This window comes from Micrasema longulum, unplaced genomic scaffold (assembly GCF_059751315.1).
Source record: "Micrasema longulum isolate JH-2025_06_02 unplaced genomic scaffold, ASM5975131v1 h1tg000244l, whole genome shotgun sequence".
NCBI classification, from domain to species: domain Eukaryota; kingdom Metazoa; phylum Arthropoda; class Insecta; order Trichoptera; family Brachycentridae; genus Micrasema; species Micrasema longulum.
The window spans coordinates 691,452-709,718 of NW_028277449.1; the positions used below are offsets into that span (position 1 = coordinate 691,452).

The 18,267-nt window shown below is 31.5% G+C and overlaps 2 protein-coding genes across 2 annotated transcripts; one reads left to right on the forward strand and one right to left on the reverse strand.

Annotated features, from left to right (window-relative positions):
* Nucleotides 1-1,015: 1,015 nt before the first annotated feature.
* On the reverse strand, nucleotides 1,016-4,115 carry LOC148283368 (trypsin delta-like). The gene is made up of 3 exons (XM_088223633.1): nucleotides 4,067-4,115; nucleotides 1,650-1,818; nucleotides 1,016-1,271 (listed from the first exon to the last, which is right to left on the reverse strand). Exons 1-3 carry the CDS (start codon nucleotides 4,113-4,115, stop codon nucleotides 1,016-1,018), a joined length of 474 nt encoding a protein of 157 aa, XP_088079759.1.
* A 1,563-nt stretch (nucleotides 4,116-5,678) lies between these two features.
* Nucleotides 5,679-17,532, forward strand: LOC148283369 (chymotrypsin-2-like). The gene is made up of 5 exons (XM_088223649.1): nucleotides 5,679-5,804; nucleotides 7,322-7,499; nucleotides 13,411-13,657; nucleotides 14,840-14,983; nucleotides 16,949-17,532. The coding sequence occupies exons 1-5, from the start codon at nucleotides 5,756-5,758 to the stop codon at nucleotides 17,090-17,092; spliced, it is 762 nt and encodes a 253-aa protein (XP_088079775.1). The 5' UTR covers nucleotides 5,679-5,755; the 3' UTR covers nucleotides 17,093-17,532.
* The last annotated feature ends 735 nt before the right edge of the window (nucleotides 17,533-18,267 follow it).

Here is an 18,267-nt window from a genome sequence, read left to right on the forward strand (position 1 = left end):
CTGATCTGGGGTTACTCCGTATGGATCCACAAACGAAAAGATTTTTAAGACCGAGTAGACAATAAACATTTTCTTTTAATGTTTTTTTTTTTTTTTTCATTCATTATTTTAGTAATATTTTATTGATTTTACGAGTGGAATGATACGGGATGGCTTTTCGAATGTACGTTTTTTTTCTCATTTTGGAATTGTATTTAGTAATATATAGAAAGCTTAAATTGGACTATAACTTTGGTTTATTTGTAAATATTGCATCTTTTTGTTAGAATGGCTGTTGTTTTCTTTTAATAAATAAAATAAATAAATAAATACTTATAAGAAGCACAAATGAAAATAAACGTTGCTATTCTATATATTGTATTATAACAAATACAAAATATTAGTACTAAAATCAAACAATAAAATTTAATTAACTGGTTTGTTCTACAAAAAATTCTAAAGCTAAATACATATACAGTTTGCTTAATTCTTTTATTTTTTACATACGCGTACGGGATTCATTTTAGAAAAAATACATATTTAAAAATTGTTGTTTTAAAAAATAAAGAAAATGCACACGGCGGACGTCCGTGTCCTAGTCCCAAAAACACAATCGTAACTGACATTTATGCCGCTCCAGGTTATCTCTTTCGTTTCGCAAAAAAACATCGCAAGGGTTCATACTGCAGCATACTTTTTTGAAAACATAAGATGCTATACTACGCGTCCCAAGAAACCAATTTCTAAATATTTTTTTTTCTTCTTTGGAACTAAATATATAATAATGTATAGACGAAATACATTTTGAACTCAAATTTGATAATTTGTGAATTACGACGTTGTACGTAGGAGGGGTCGAAATGTAAAGCTAAATACATAATTTCAAGTATAGAAAGCTATAAATCAGAAAAATTATCATTCAAACTGGTTGTTTCCAAAACTTCCATATTCATTTCAGAAAAAAAAATCCCAACATGTTCTGAGAAACTAAGCTATATATAATGTTATTTTTGTAAATATCTTTAATATTGTCTAATTAACTTACAGATGTAAGCCCCCAGCCAACCAAGTTTAAATCTTCTCCAGCGTAGGTATAGAACATAGGCAACTTTATGCTTTGAATAGTTTCAGAAAAGACAATTGGTGTATTGACTAAGACGATAGCTATATCTGCCACGAGGGTGCTAGAACTGAACTCTTCGTGGATTCTAAATGCATGAACGGGGTATGTGAAGCCGCCACTTTCCAGTTTTGTACTCCCAGCGACAACGACCACATCTGATATGGAGAGACTGTAAAATAAAATTAGTACAAAATAATAATAAACAAGTCAATAATCTCTCGTGAACAATTATTTGGAACAGTAGAGAAAACCAAAAAATATACTAAAAGACCACGCCTAAAGAATATGGATCAAACCAAAGCAGATAATAATGATATATTATAGTAATTACACTAGTACGCGTTACCACGACTCGCTGGTTCGTCACCCGTGTCTGCCACAGTCAGACTTCCTTAGATGATCGAAGTTGCATTTGGTTTAGAAGTGCCCTATGCACCACTGAGTGCACAAATGAGAATTGCGGTGAATGATGAAATAAACAAACACAAACCACCATGGAATTTTCCAAAATATTCCAAAATACCTGGGAATTTTTTAACAAACTTACTCTACTAAGCAGTGAGCAGCGGTTAGTATAGTCCTTGAGCTGATAATGGAACCTCCACACAGATGAGTATTGGATTTCAGTCTTAAAGATATCATATATGGAGCCAAGTTTTCTGGTGCTGCAGACCCGTTGATGATGCGATGGACATTTTCGAGGGGAGTTGATGAAACTGAAAAAAAAAAGGTTTTTTTAAAATTTATTGCAATAAAGAGGGAAAACAGTTTTGAGAAGGGAATATGGAAGTCTAAGCATCAACAAGGCTTACGACATGTCATTGGCTACTTTAAGCGGCCCCTTTACACACTGTGTAACAATCGCAGTTCTGCCTACGTTTAAACACCCACATTTTTTCAACTCTTCCACCTTGGGTGAGATTCATCTGGCTGAATTACTTCACCTACAAGGCAACGCCTTCACCTAATTTTAATACTGCTTCTTTTACCAGTAAGTTTAATTGACAATATTTTAAGTATAATTTGTTAAGAATATTTTTTATCAAGTTTTAAAAGGCTGTGCTAAAAAAGTTTTTCGCAAACGGTGCTGTAACTTAGTGTTTTAAAATGATTCGAAATATTATCAAAAACTGAAATACTAGAATTTAGTATTAATTTTAGAGCTTGCATTTTAAAGGGTCTTTTTATAACAATCGAATGGGTCTATAGAATGAACGTTTGAATGATGCTCTCGGGCGAAGTGTACAAGTGGAGAGTTCTGGGCATAGTTTGTAAAAACGGATGATACATGGAATAAACAGTTTGATGTATGACGAGTTCAGTAGCCAGGAGCAATATAATCGCATATTTAGAGCGATATGTGGCAATATCTTTGCCATTTTAATGATAAATATTTCAAGTGTATTAATTGAACGTAGTTATGCAGAAAGCAGCCAAAGTGAAACTGAGATAATATTACTTTTGTAAAAAAGTGAATGATCAAATCAATTCAACAATTGGAATGTTTTTTGCTTTAACAAATTATGAATTATGTTACTTCGTCATACATAATTATTTTTTATGAAAAAAAAAACAATTTCATCATGTATTTGACCAGTTTTTATGATTTTATTAGTCTAGCTGACCGCACAACCTAAAATGTGCATTTTTCAGAAAACTTTGTAAAACTCTGATATATGTTGTTTCATTAGGTGTTGAACATATAATTTTACATGCATATTAGGATACAAGAATCACTTAATTTATTTGTCATCATAACTTTAAAAATAATTTTAATTATGTGGAATTTTAATGTTTTCTCCGTAAGTCAACAACCTAAAATATGCATTTTGCAGTAAACAGTCTTTTCTAATATTATATGATACCTCATTCAAACTTTGAATGCTAAAGGTAAAATTTTGTATTAAAACATGTTTTTTTATTAAAGGTATTTTTAAATTAACAAATTTATAATACTAAAATACTTTTGTATTTATTCACACGGCAGAATGCTCGTACGAGGTTTTCTTGTGATTTGAATTATTTAATTCCAAAAACAAGTACGACGTTTGCTCCGAGGAATTTATTTTTTGTGGCGCCAAGAGTGTTCAATATCCTGAATGAACATATTAAGATCTCCAAAACGAAATCCGTTTTCAGGAGGAGTGTACAAGTCTGGATTTTGTCCAGATGTGCGTGTTGTCCAGATGCCCTTTGAAATATATGTGTGCTTATTTAATAATACTAAATTTTAATTTTTGCTATTATTTAATTATGTACGTGCTTCCACTTTCAATTATCTTGTATCCCAACTCAACACGGCCCTTGGCTTCATAGAGTTTGGCATGCGTTATTATTGTATTTTTTTTGTAATATGTACGTATTTGTATGAATAAATAAAATAAAAAAATATATTCAATCTAACTAGATTTCTGGAGGCATTAATCTTTCCACCAGCATCTATGCTGTAAGATTTTTTTTTATTGAAATTGAGAAATGCCGATCAACACTGATTTTAGAAAGTGATTATTGCAGTTTTTTTAAAGCGGCCTGGCCGTTTTTAGCAGAACATAGCAATAGCATAGAAAATAACAAAAATAACATATTTGTTATTTTCATTGTATGTTTTGTAATATAAATAATATAGATGTACATAAATACCTTGTTTTTAAAACTGTCTGAATATTTGTTAATTATGTTTGTTTTTTAAGTTAGTCTTCTTTGTTTATTCTCAAATGTAAATCCAAAAAAGTATATTGTTAAGTGTTTTTGTCACGAGAAACCCCAGTGAGGTCACATTATTTTTATTATTAATTAAAGTTTGTAAGCAAAAAATATGAATAAATAAATAGAATTGACCATACTGCAGCCGATAACACCAATATATAAATTTTTCATAATTGTGGACTGGCAGCTTTCACCATAGCTACGTTTAATTCTGTCTTGGAAATACGAATTCCTTCAGTAAATAACCCCGGTACTTACCAAAACAGAACACTAAGCATCCAACGATAAAGCTGATCAGACCATTCATTCTGAATGCACTCAGAACTCTAGACTCCAATGATATGTAATTAAATCTAAAATAAATACTAAAATGCAAGCTCCTTCAGATGCAGCGGTATTTATTACGCGATGTTTGATAATAAAATTTATTTTGAAATCTTCAAGTGTTGATTAGGAATCAGGCATCTTCACAAATTTAGGCCAGTGGGACAAAATCACTAATTGATGTTAAAAATAATATTTTTTAATTTTATTTTTTTTAATTTATTTTTTTCTTACGGGTTACATACATTTAACAAAATGTTTTTACTTACTTCTTCTGTTAATAATAATATTTTTAACATCTTTTGTAAAGGTTGACTAAATCTTTTGTTTAATTTTGTCTGGTAGTTTATTGTATACTTTCAGTCCATGGTTTATTAGTCTCGATTGTCCTTTTCTCGATTCAGAAGGTTGTATATGATATTCTTCTGATATTCTCGTATTGTGTTTGTGTTTACTACAGTTTTTTTTTTAAGTTTGAATTCTTCGTCTACAGTTACATCATGTGGCTAATTTATAAATAAATTCTAAGGATTCTAGTTAAAAGAGTTCAGTTACATTTAATTGTTTTTTTTTTCGGTATGTAATTTATTTTTTACTAATATTAATTTGTGCGTCGTGTAATAATTATGAATCGTCTCTCTTCAATTATTTACAAAGAACTCTTTCGTAAGTCTACGACTCCCAGAAAATTCTCCTAGTTTTTTTTTAAAGAAAAATAAATATTTGCGTTCTTATAATTTACCCAAATATTTTATTTTGAGGGTCATTTTCAATGAATTGTAAATAAATCAACTAAAATTGTCGAAATTTATTATTAGTAAAGTAAGAACCGGAATATGGTCCCGCGGTAGTATTGTGGACCATTCTCCTATGGCTCGATATACGTTTTTCCCCCACAAGTTATTTGCTACTTTCCGGAAATGGTCTGAAAATTTAAATATTTTAGTAAATAATAAAGACTCAAGTATTTATTTCATTCCTTGAAAAAAGTCACTATTAGAAAATGGAAATCAAGTTGCGATATAGTGAGATTCGAACTACGGATCTTTGATTGGTGAAGCTGAGACCTAGCTACGGCGGCCACCGTGATGTAGTGGTCGAGATGCTTGACTCACACCAAGGTTCCGGGTTCGATTCCCGGTGAGAACACAAAAATTAAATGTGATTTTTCTCAAGCCTGGGCGATCTGTGATTTGATTCGCCACTGTAATTGGGCCTTCTGGCCTGTTGTGGTGCAAAAGAAAAAAAAAGAAATGTGTCTTGGTCAAAAAATAAACCATAAAATAAGCTTAGTATGATTGTACTAAGTCGTAATTATTTTTATGAGTGACTTTTTCTTACACCGGGTAAAAATAGTTACGCCGGGTATAGTTATTTCTTAAAATTAGCTTGGTATAAGGAAATCTAATAAGTGAGGCACTATGTGTGATAACATAATTTCTTGACGATAGATTTTATGCTGAATTTTTGGGATTCGATAAGTTTTATTTTCAATTATCACGCGATGATTGCAATGAATGATTATTATCTTGTCACAATAAAGTGTCGATTGTGCAAAGTAGGTTTGGCAAGACCTTGGTACTGTTTGGTTTAAATAAATATTTATCGTAGTCCACTGGAAAAATGTTAAAATCCTTGATTCTTCTCACTGTGTTGCTAGCACAAACCAATTGTGAGTATAAACTGCAATTTAATATTAGGTGTTAACATAAGTTGTATCTGTTTTTTTCCAAATCAAAAAATGAGCACCAAAACACAAATTGTAAAAATTATGCGTCATTACAATACACTGTACAGTGTATAGAAAACTTATAGAAAAACAAAACAGTTGAACTTTTATGCATCTTATTCAAGAAATAATCAGTGCGAATTCAGCAGTGGTTGAAATACATTTCGCGATTCTAATAATAATTAATTATTTAATTTGGCCATTTGGATTTTTAGCAAACCTTGGTTTAATTACTTTTATTTTATAATAAATTCATGGCGTAGCCGAGATCTGAAATTGCGTGGTGTTTCGAAACTTAAGGTATTCCAAACGAAAATATGAAATAATTTGATCAAATATCTTATTTTTTATACCATTTTGTAAAAAAAAACCTAAACTATATGGTTATGGTAACAATCAATATACTGTTAAGTTTTCGCAAACCAAATTTTATAAAATTTCCATTGAAAACAAACGTAAAAAATGATAAAAGCACCATCTATGAATAACCACATTAACAGTGTAGGTAGCTCCCTAGTTACAATATATTTTTTTTATAATGTATAATTCCTATTTTAATATGTTTATGTATTTATTGCGATTTTTTTATTTTTATTTATAATCGTTATCCGTTGTTTATATTATGTTTGTAACACTCAATATAATTTTTTTCTAAGTATTTAGTGTTATTTTTGCATTTTTATTAATATTCTTAATATAATGTATATTATTGTTTTCCAATTCAGTATCCTTTTTGATTACAATTAGTAGAAATGCGTATTTACCAGATGTATTTTTCTGTAATAGACAATCCATTCTTAGTTTTTTTTTGGCTTTTTTCACCCCTAAGGTATATTTATAAAAAACTTCAAATAATCAATTAAATTTAACTTCGAGTCCTCTTTTAAAACTATTCCCGTTATGATTTATTTTATCTTCTTTCTCTCTCTTTCTTTCAATTTTCTGTTTCTTTCATACAATATTTTATTATATAAATAGCAACGCGTGTAATTATAAGTTAGTTAAATTCCTGACGATGAGGTAGTAACCTCGAAACCGGTCGAAGTGTAATTTAAAAAAAATTAAGTGGTTTATACAAATTCATAAACAAATAAGTGTAAAATGTCATACCACAAGGTGAAAAATGATTTTGATAATAATATATTACAGTTCGCTTACAGTTTATAATATTTGCATCGAAATATTTGTTAATAATGTGATTCACTGCAATATTTACTTGTCCCCCCTGACGCGTAAGACTGATTACCTTAGAGTATTTATGAACAATATGTACCCTTAGCTGATTACCTTACTCTTTCTGTAACATATGATCGAGATATATTGCATTTTTTTGCCATCTTTTTGCTAAAATGAATGTTCCCACACACGCCATTTCCCAATGTACCTATTTGCATATATTATGATTTTCATTATGCCTACACTCTATAAATCATAAATACTAATTTATCTATTCACTGTAGCTACTCCAGCAATCAATGAAGCAAATGACGGAAACTGGCGCATTGTTGGGGGATCTGATGCAGGAACGACTGATGCTCCTTACCAAGTGTCTCTCAGGTCGAATATTAAGCTGCACTTCTGTGGGGGGTCCATCATTAATACACGCACTATCGTCACAGCGGCACACTGCATTTACAGGTAACTGCAGATATTACTATTCATCTGAATTTTTAGCAATATAAGCATTTAACCCAAAGTTAAGATAAAAACAACTGTATTAAAACTGTCAGCAATGTAGGTATATCGTAAACTAGAGAGCTTTATGCCTGGTGGGCATTGTTAAGGCTCTCGTAAGGTCGTCCAGCCAACTGAGTTGCCCATGCGGAGTCCATCGGATAAAACTAATGCCTTCCTAAAAATTTGAGCTCTAAAAAGTTAGTGTCTATTTTTTTTTATTTACGAAAGTACGCTATTAGTTAATTAATATTTTGATTAAAAAATATTCTGTTATTGGTTTGTTGTTTTAATTGTAGCGTTCTGAGATGGGTTCTATATAAATTCATTAATAACTTCTAAAAAATGGCGACAAATCCAAACACACAACTTTCCTAATGCGCAGTTATTTTTTTTATTATTAATTTTCTTTTATTTAGGAAACATACAGTACAGTTACAAATTTTAATATTTTACACAATTAGACTTAACTCTAATGGACAAGTGAAGTTTCTATATTATAAAGCAAATTATAGGTAAGGTTAATTACGAAAGTATAAAAAAGAGAAGGAAAAAGAAAAACAAAAATTATTAATTAATTATTAATAATAATTAATAATTAATCTTATTTTGAAATAGAGCAATCTCTTAATCTGTCTTCATTGGAGAGACGTAGAACTGAGATGGACCTCATATGCATTTTCAAAATACTTAATGCTTTAAGTGATGTCCCATCTCTGTTGCAATAAATTTCTTTTCATGTTCCCAACCGTGTCACCAGAAGTCAAAATCTGCTATTTATAAAATCTTCTAAGAGCAACTTTGGTTTTTATGCCCCAATGTCCAGAATGTGTAGATTAGTCCATTTATCACACGACTTGGATTTTTTTGGTATAGATCTTCCGGCTTTTCGTAGATCTCTTCGCGACTAAACAGTGTGGGATGAAGTTGGAGTGGCATGGTTTAGCTCAAAGTGTTTGGTCTTTCGTTTTTTTGAATATATTGTATACTATTATTTTTTTGCCCTTGTTTTTCTTTGCTAAATAGTTTTATGTTCTTTTTGTTCAGTTTCTTGCATTTATGTTTCTTCATGTAACTGTTGTAATTGGCTTGGGCCGTATGTAAATAATAAATAAATAAATAAATAAATGAAATTGGTTTACAAATTAAAATTTAAGTAAAAAATATATATTTTAAAGTTTGAAGTTTGTGGTGAGTATTTACAAATGGAATTAATAATAAAAATTAAGAAAATTTGTAAGAGTAATTAAAAATTAAGAATTAAAATAAAGAATGAAAAACATGCTCAGATGTAAAAATAAAATAAAATAGTAATAACATTTAAAAAAAAAAGGAAAACATAAATACATACATACATATTTTAAGGGATTCAAAGAAACGATGAGAAGAATCTGTAAGTGAAATATAAGACAGTAAATTTAAGTCAATTTCAAAAACATCTTCAAAATTAATGACACATTATAGTAAGAGCAGCAATATATTGATTTTATATACATATATAATATAAGTAATTAAAAGTCGTTTAAAAGTATAAAAACATGCAAATGCAGCAGAGAAAAAAGAAAGAATAGCAAGTATAGCAAGTAACCTTTAAAATTTGAAAAAGCAATATAAGGAGAAGATTTTCAACCAAGAGAAGTCGATCAAATTTCATTAAAGCAATTTTAGTAGTAATACAAATTTCAAAAGAGAAATTTGATTTATAATAATAATATTAGTGTATATAATTTGAAGTGATGTAAGAGAAAAAGGGATCAACGGGAGTTTTATTCAAAAGTTTTAAATACACTATTTTTAAATATTTGTAATCCTGTATGATAGATATCTATATGGTTAAAAAAGCTGTTAAAAGTGGAACACAATCTATGTAAAAACGAATTCTGACAATAGTTCGTATTGACACTAGGTATTCTAAAGGTTGGGTGATTTTGTAGGGCACGTGATGGACAGTTAATTTGAATTTTATTTAGGAGCTGGGACGAATCAGCTAGACTGTTAATAATTTTGTAGAGGAATGTGAGGTCTATTAATGTTCTCCTTTTTTCAAGGTTAATTAATCAGTTTGTAAAAACGTGCAGATAAGTCATGATTTGGAAATATAAGAGAGCATCGGAATTCAAATGTTTTAAAAATTTGTTTTGTGCTTTCTCCAGCCTCAATATAAGTAATGTATTGTGGATTCCAAATGATAGACGCAAATTCAAGATGGGTTTTTACATAACTATAATAAAGATTTTTTATTCTTAGATCATTTTTAAAAGGCTTAGATACGCGTATAATAAAACCTAATATTTTATATGCTTTTTCAATAATTTTATCAACATGTGATTGAAATACCTAGATCTCGTATTTCTTGGACACGGTGCAAGACTGTACCCGATAGAGAATACGAATAATCTATCGAATTTTTTATTCTCGTAAAGGAAATTGTTTTGCATTTAAGCGGATTTAATATGAGCTGATTATTTACACGATAAGTAGAGAAGTTTTCAAGATCTTCTTGCATTTCAAGACAATCTTGTAGGGAAGTAACTTTTTTGTATATTTTTGTGTCATCGGCAAATATTTTGTATTCGGAAAATTTAAAGACGTTACCCATATCATCAATATAAAGAATAAACAATAATGGACCCAAGTGGGATCCCTGGGGTACACCGGAATAGCATTGTTTAAATGAAGACTGATAGTTTAATAGTGCAACTGATTGGAGGCGAGACCTTAAATAAGATTCAATCCAACGTAGTAGCTTACCGTGAAAGCTATAAAATTTTAATTTGTAAAGAAGGATTTTGTGATTGATTTTGTCAAAAGCCTTGCTAAAATCTGTATACTGAGCGTCGACCTGATGTCGGCCACCCATTACGTTTAGAACCCTATCTGTAAATTCAGCAAGGTTAGTAGATACATTTCGCATTTTAATGAAACCGTGTTGGTTCGGATCAATGAAGTGCTTCACTGCTGGAGAAATTTGTTCAGTGATAATTTTTTCCATTAATTTGCTAAAAACTGAAATTTTAGATATGGGTCTATAATTTTCAATATTGTGTAGATCACCAGTTTTATAGACAGGAGTGACGTGAGATTTCTTTCAGCACATTGGAAATTTATCTTCTTTTAATGATAGGTTATAAAGATATGACAACGGACATGCCAATTGTGTTGCACATCTTTTTATGAAAAACGTAGTAAATCCGTCAGGTCCTGCTCCTTTTGAAGGATCTAGATCATTTAAATATTTTAGAAATAATTCAGAATTAAATGTTATAGTTTGAATGTCAATGACATTTCTAGAGTCCACAATAGGTAAATCAATGTCGTTATTAATAAAAACAGACTGAAAGAAGGTAGAAAATAACTCGCAACTGCTTTGCACGTTATCACTCTTTGTATCATGAAGAAACATTTCAGTTGGATAATAACTTAGAGATTTTTTCGATTTAACGAATGACCAAAATTGTTTAGAATTTTTCTGAATAGCTAGTTCAGTTTGATCAATGTATTGGTCATAACAATTTTTGGCTTCTTGCTTCTGGCGTGAACGGAGAAGAGAAAATGTTTTATAGTCTGCAAGGTTTTTATAAGTTTTCCATTTTTTATGGTATTTAAGTTTTTCATTTATTATTTTTATTAGTGATGCGGAATACCAATTTGGAAATTTTTCACAAGATTTCACCGTCTTGGTTGGTACAAATAAAGTCACTGCATCATTAAGTATTGAGTATAATACTGATGTCGTTTTTTCTGTATCTAGTCCCTCAAATTTATCGTTCCAATTTACTTCCGAGAGTAGTTCATTTATTGCTGTATAATTTGCCGAATGATATGAAAATTTAAGTCTAGGACCACTTTTTGCGTCATTTGATTCTATTCTTGCAGTGATATCAATACAAAGTGATTTGTGATGAACATCTTCTGTAACGAGAGAATGGTCGCAGGTTATAACATTGCACAGGTCACTGTTACTTAAAATGGGATCAAGTATGCGATGTTTACTATTATTTTGGGAATTAAATTACTTGAGATTCAAGAAGTTTATTTTATCAATAAAATTATTGCCAAGTGAATCGTTAAATTCACATGGAGAAAGGTAATTAACCTCAGTATTAGATTTCCAATTTATATTAGGTACATTATAGTCTCCTAGTAGAATGAATAAATCATCAGGATATTTGTACATAGTACTAGAAACATTCTCAAAGTGGCGTTTTTTGTCTTCAAGATGATAACGACTGTGGAGTAAGTATGTAGAACATATGAAAATATTATGTTTGGAATAAGTTGGAATTGAAACCCATAAATCTTCATTTGTCGTTGACCAATTTAAATGACTGTATGGTAAAAAAATCTTTCGGACAGCTATAATCACGCCACCGTCAAATTTTTGACCGGCTTCTGCATAATTTCTATCTCGCCTAAAAACGGTAAACCCATCATCAAATATTTCTCGGTTGCTGATGCTTCAGCATAAGCCATGTTTCTGTCAGTACTATCACATGATGTTCATTATTTAAAATAGAGTTGAAAAGAAGATTAGTTTTAGTTCGTAGTCCACGAACATTTTGGTAATAAAATTTTAGAGTCGTGCCCTTTGAGATACAAAATAATAGTGTAAAACAAAAAATTGAAAAGAAATCAAGCAGTTATGCGCGGACTGGTAAAAAATGTTAAATACACTGCGCTCTCTCTGATTCTGCGTAAGTGTTTTAGTTCCTTTAAGACGGAGCTTCAGTACAGAACTTCACAAGTCCGCGCATGCGCAAATAGAGATACTTCGTATCTGAGGAACAAATTCCAACAATCACATCCAGGTTTATTGTTTATGTAATGTAACTGTTTTATAAGAAATTCAGCACCTTAATCGGTTGACACGATGTCATTAAAACTATGAAACATAACTCTTTTATGCTGAAATTATGTCTTTTTTTTTGTTGACTTTAAAGGATTTAATTTCAATTTCTATGTTAGTTGGCAGAAATTTTACGTATGTTTGTACCTAGTACCACGTGACTGCTTTCCTAGTTGAAAACCTCACCGCTCACTTCTAGAGTTGCCTCAGCTTAGTGACAATAATTGTCTTATTTTTAAAATAGTTACAATATCAAACAAGCCAACTTATTACCTTCGTTTTTTTTATTTATTGATTATTTAGTTGATGAAAAATAAACATGCTTAAATTGAGTTCCTTACTAGGAAATTCCGGGCCGAGGAATACATTTTACAAGTTTACAGTTTTTTTCAAAATTTAAGAACAGGATAAACGATGAACTGAAATCTACCTTGGCAAACAAATGTTTGTTGAAGGATGTAAAACCAGCAGTTCACAATGTAATTATGGTGCAGACCGTAATGTATGCAATCGAAGTAAACGCGGTCGAAATGCGATCTCTTAGACGACTGTGTGGGAAATCAATGTATGACAGAATAACGAATGATAAAACAAGGCCGGAGTGTAAATCTGAGTCAGGTATAATTGTTAAGATTAATTAAGGGTCTCTGAGATAGTTTGGTCATGTAGGAAGAATGGATGACGAAAAAATGGAGGGACAGGATGAACGGTAATGGGAGAAGAGGATGACCAAGGAAGACGTGGCGTGATCATACAAATCATAATCTTAAGTCTGGTCATGTCAAAATCAGGCAAAATTAAAGGCCACGTATGGGCCTGGTAATATATGCAAGGCTAGACGTGTGTGGCGGTCCATCCTCTCTGCTTACCCTTACGGGGAAATGACGTGATGGTAGGAGTAGTAGTTGTAGTAGTAGTAGTAGCAGTGATAGCCACGGTACACTATGAATGTCGGGAATATGTAAAAAATGTAGAATTATATGAACTCTATTCTTATACATTTAATCAAATAGTCAATTTTTATTCCAGGCTGGAATTTGATGACCTGACAGTCTTTGTTGGAACCATCTATCTAAACTCCGGAAGTACTGAGTATGCTCTGTCGAAGATAATGTGGCACCCAGAATACGATTCTAACAGCTATATCAATGACGTGGCGGTCCTCATCACCAGTACCGCCATATCCATGTCTTCAACTGTGGCTCCTATCAGCCTCTCCACATCTACGGTTGAAGCAGGAACGACAGTGATGTTGACAGGATGGGGAACCACTACAGTAATTTTTTTAATATTAAAAAAATAAATTATTGCAACAGAGAGGGAAAACATTTTTGAGAAGGGAATATGGAAGTCTAGACATTTGCTGCGCTTATAACCTGTCCTTACGTGGTTTAAGAAGCTACCTTACGCCCTGTGTAGTATTCACCATTCAATAATTAAAATCTTAAAAACTCAAATTATGGGAAAAAAAAAAATTTAAAAAAAAAAAACACTTTCTTACGGGGAACATGGAAGTATAGGCTTTTAAAGAGCTTACGACCTATTGTTGGCTGATTTCAGTGGCCACTTTACTTGCCGTGTAACATTAAATATTCTTAATTTCAGTCTAAACTTGGACAATCTTTAATTTTAGGAGTTATTGAGATTAAGATTGAACTTTATTGCAACAGAGAAAAAACTTTTTTGAAAAGATAGTGTGCAAATCTAGACACGGAGACCTGTCATTGGCTGGTTTAAGAGGCCACTTTACACAATGTGTAACAATTCAATATTCAAAATTTTACTTTTAACTTGGACATACCCGAAATTTTGTTGATTAAACTAACTGTTATAAAAGAAAGTACACAAATTAAAAACTATTTCCAGGTGTTGCCTAGTAGATCAAATAATTCAACCAGATAAATCTCACCCATATAAATCAAGATTTCCGATTTTTTTCTTCACAAAAGCGGACTTCCTGGCAGGTCTTCCTTGTGAAGTCCCTCTGGTGTATTGTGAGCAACCACATGATGAATTCTTGCTTTATCCATCCTATCCACGCTGTCTCTCCAGTCCGCTGTCTCTTCCTAGCCCATCTTACGATGTCTTCTATCTGATAGGTCTGTCATTACAGAATTTCTAACTCTGTCTTCGAGAGTTCTCTCTGCTATAGTGCGCAGTACTCTCATCTCAGACATCTAAAGGAAGGCTTTTAGTCCCAATTGTTGCTGCTCTAGTTTATCTGCAATATGTCATAATGTGCCGGCCACAGATTTTGTAAATTTGGACCTTGCTATCTGATTCTGTTACTAAGAGTTAACGTAATGTATGCAATAATGTATGTCTTGCACAATATAATGAATTATATTAAACTGAAAATTTAATAAGGAATAAGTTACTTTCTTTAAAAAGATTTTGGCGTGTGTGCGTGTGCGTTGCAACCAAATTTTAATTGATGTTTGTTGCATTTAACTTTTAGTACCCTGGAACTAAGCCCAACAACCTTCAGAAAATAAACTTAAAAACGATTTCAGTACCTGACTGTGAATCCAAATTATCTACTGGAGTCATTTTAGACACTCATATTTGCACTTACACTAAAGTTGGAGAAGGTTCATGCTCTGTAAGTATACTTTTAACTGCTTCCATACTTATTCAATCATCTATTTATCATTTTAAATAAAAATTTTGATTCTTCAATGGAAGGTTGGATTTTAAACAGAATTAGAATAGACAAATTTCGAAGTAGTATAATTTATATAATGTCAACGTGTAATAAAAGCTTGAGTATTACATATTACAAAATGTACTACACATAGTCGATGAACAAAGTAACAAAACATTCGAACATTTATTAAGTTAATAACTCTTGTGTGGCTGTGATGTCACACTAGTCGACAAAGGACACAAGACTTAATATATCTCTCTTATTTAAAAAAATGTGAATTCATATTTTTTGTAATCCTCAAATGGATATTTTCACACTCAATTTGGAAAGTAACATTTGTATAACTATGCTAAATGTGAATACAAAAAATATTTATCCTTTCTACGCGAAGAATGAATGTCCGCTAATTCAGCAACACATCTATACAGATACCTTATACAAGAGAGAGCACGAAGATATAAGTCATATCAAGGAAGAAAGAAACGCCTTTCTGCGGCGGGTGTCGTCTAGAACAGATTTAGTCTTCAGTCGGTTGATGACAATGATGGGGGACGCACGCGCGTAACATGAGCGGCGTATTTGTGGTTTTTAATTAATTTTGCTAAAACAGGGCTTAACTATATGTTTATTCGCATTAATTATGGAAAAGGAATTATTAAGCAGTATGTCTCCATGTTTTTAATTTTTTTCAAATGTCTGAACTTTAAAATATACCGTCTTTTACTAGTGGTAACACGATGTTACATCACCGCGCGCAAAGGGATTATTTACCACAGTCTTTTAAGAGTTAACGATGACCACCAAGTCTAAACATTAGCTAACTGCGTCAACCTAGAAATTAATATTTTGTAATTAATATTTATTGTTCCGCTATTACTGTTGATACGTGTAACACCTCAGCTTCTACGTGAGGCTTTTGCGATTATTTAAACAAAATAAAAACGTTCACTCATTACTTCAAAATGGGGTACTGGGTGGGAAAGAACGTATATTATTAAAATAATGAACTTATTAAAACTGGCACAGAGAACAATAAAGATGATCGATTATTAACTAATAGACTAGATCAAATTAAGACAAAAAATAATGTAATATTTTTGATGTTTGAAGCACTTACTTTGTGGAACATTAATATTTAATTTATTAAACAAAATAAAATCACTTTGTTTTTACGTACCACTTAAACATTTTTATAACTTAAGCTTATGTTTTTTAATTTAAGTACATAAAAACAAAGTGGTCTTATTTTATTTTAATATATAAAAAAATAAATGTTTTTATATTTTTATGTATCGTATTTTGAGCGCTGGCTATTACACCACGAGGGTGTTTGCTTACCATGCAAGAGGTCTCGGGTTCGATTTCAGACAGCCAGGCCGCTTTCATACAACACACTGTAATAATGTTGATCTCAAAAACGGCATTTCTCAATTTGCAGAAAACACCCACAGCTCTAGAAAAACCTTACGGTACTTTAAAACGACTACTTAAACTGGTCAAATACGTAATTAGGTACTTGTTTGAAATATATTAAAAACTAATGTATTAATTGTCTATCATTTGTCAAATTCAGAAACCTTCCAACTGTTGTGTAAATTTGATTATTTACGGTTTTCACAAACGTGTTTTTTTCTCAGCTTCACTTTTCTATGGTTGGGTGCTTTCTGCATGACTTCGTTCAATTATTGTAAAATGTATAGTTAAATTCAAATACAAAAAATAAACATAGTCATAATAATATTAAAATCGGGAAGTTCAGTTCAGAATTATTTGCTAAAACAGTAGTAAAATAAGGAGTTGTTATTGATCATCGCCACAGCAACCTAAAAGAATGGTTTACCAATCAAGTTTTTACGGTTAAGGCTGATATTTGACTATGACATTTATAATCTTTCTAGTTTGTCTTTTTTACTATTTTAGGGAGATTCTGGCGGTCCATTGGTTGCTGGAAATACTCTTGTTGGTATCGTATCCTGGGGATTTGCTTGTGCTCGTGGGTACCCCGATGTCTTCACCAGGGTCAGTTCCTTCGTCGACTGGATCCAGAGCAACGCCCAGCACTAATCTTATCTCTAATAAATCTGAAAAATTGTCTGTTTGCGAGTTTATACAATAAAAATATTACGAATCGAAATACTATTTATTTAAATATTAAGATGAAGGATAAAAACATTACCAAAAGGATATGGAATTCAAATTCAACAATTTTCCCTACCAGAATAGGAAGATATTGTTTTTTTTTTTTTTTTAAATATATGCGTTCTTATGATTTACCCAAATATTTAATTTTGAGGGCCATTTTCAACGAGTTGTAAATAACTCACTATTAGAAAATGGAATCGAGTTGGGGTAGAGTGGGATTCGAACCACGGACCTTCGGTCCGTGAGTCCAAGACACTAGCCACAGGACCACAACCCGAGTTTGTATTATGTTTTTTGAACAGTTTTAAAGTTATATGGGTCTACGAAGCACATTTGAGTAAAAAATATAAAAAATAAAAAAATAATAATAATTTTGAATTTTGAATTTCTCGAAAATGGTCATTGCATTAGCCACGCCCCTACACGTCACGATTCATGTTAATTTTGAACTTTGTAACCGTTCAAATTTTTAAAGAACATCGTCCCGAGTTTTGACGTCACAATTATTAATGCCAAACATATCGCGTTTTTCCAGCGACATATTTTTTTGTAATTTCTTTTATAAAGTTATGTAAGAAAGGGGTGCTGCGTTGGTTTAGACATGTAGAGCGAATGGACAGCGAAAGAACGGCTAAAAGGATCTACGATGCAAATGTTGATGGATGCGGAAAACGAGGAAGACCGAGAAAGACATGGCACGATCAAGTCCATCAAATACTTCAAGATGGACATGTCAAAAGTAGGAATTATCGGCGTGCGTGCATGAGAAGATGTATGAATGTAGAGGAAGCGAGGTCTGTATGCCAAGATAGAGTGTTATGGCGTTCTATCCTCTCTGCCTACCCCTACGGGGAAACGGTGTGATGGTTTGTTTGTAAGTTTGAAGTTATGTATAAAAAACAATTCTCCACAATATTCATATTGATTTTGAAAACACAATAAATTACTCTGAATCCCTAACATATATTTTTATCGGTATTCGTAGTATGTGATATTTCAGTGGGCTTTTACATGTTTGAAAATATATAAACTAAAGCAGGTATATTTGTAGGAGAAATTATAAACCGTGAAAAATAAACAATAACAATGGAAATTCT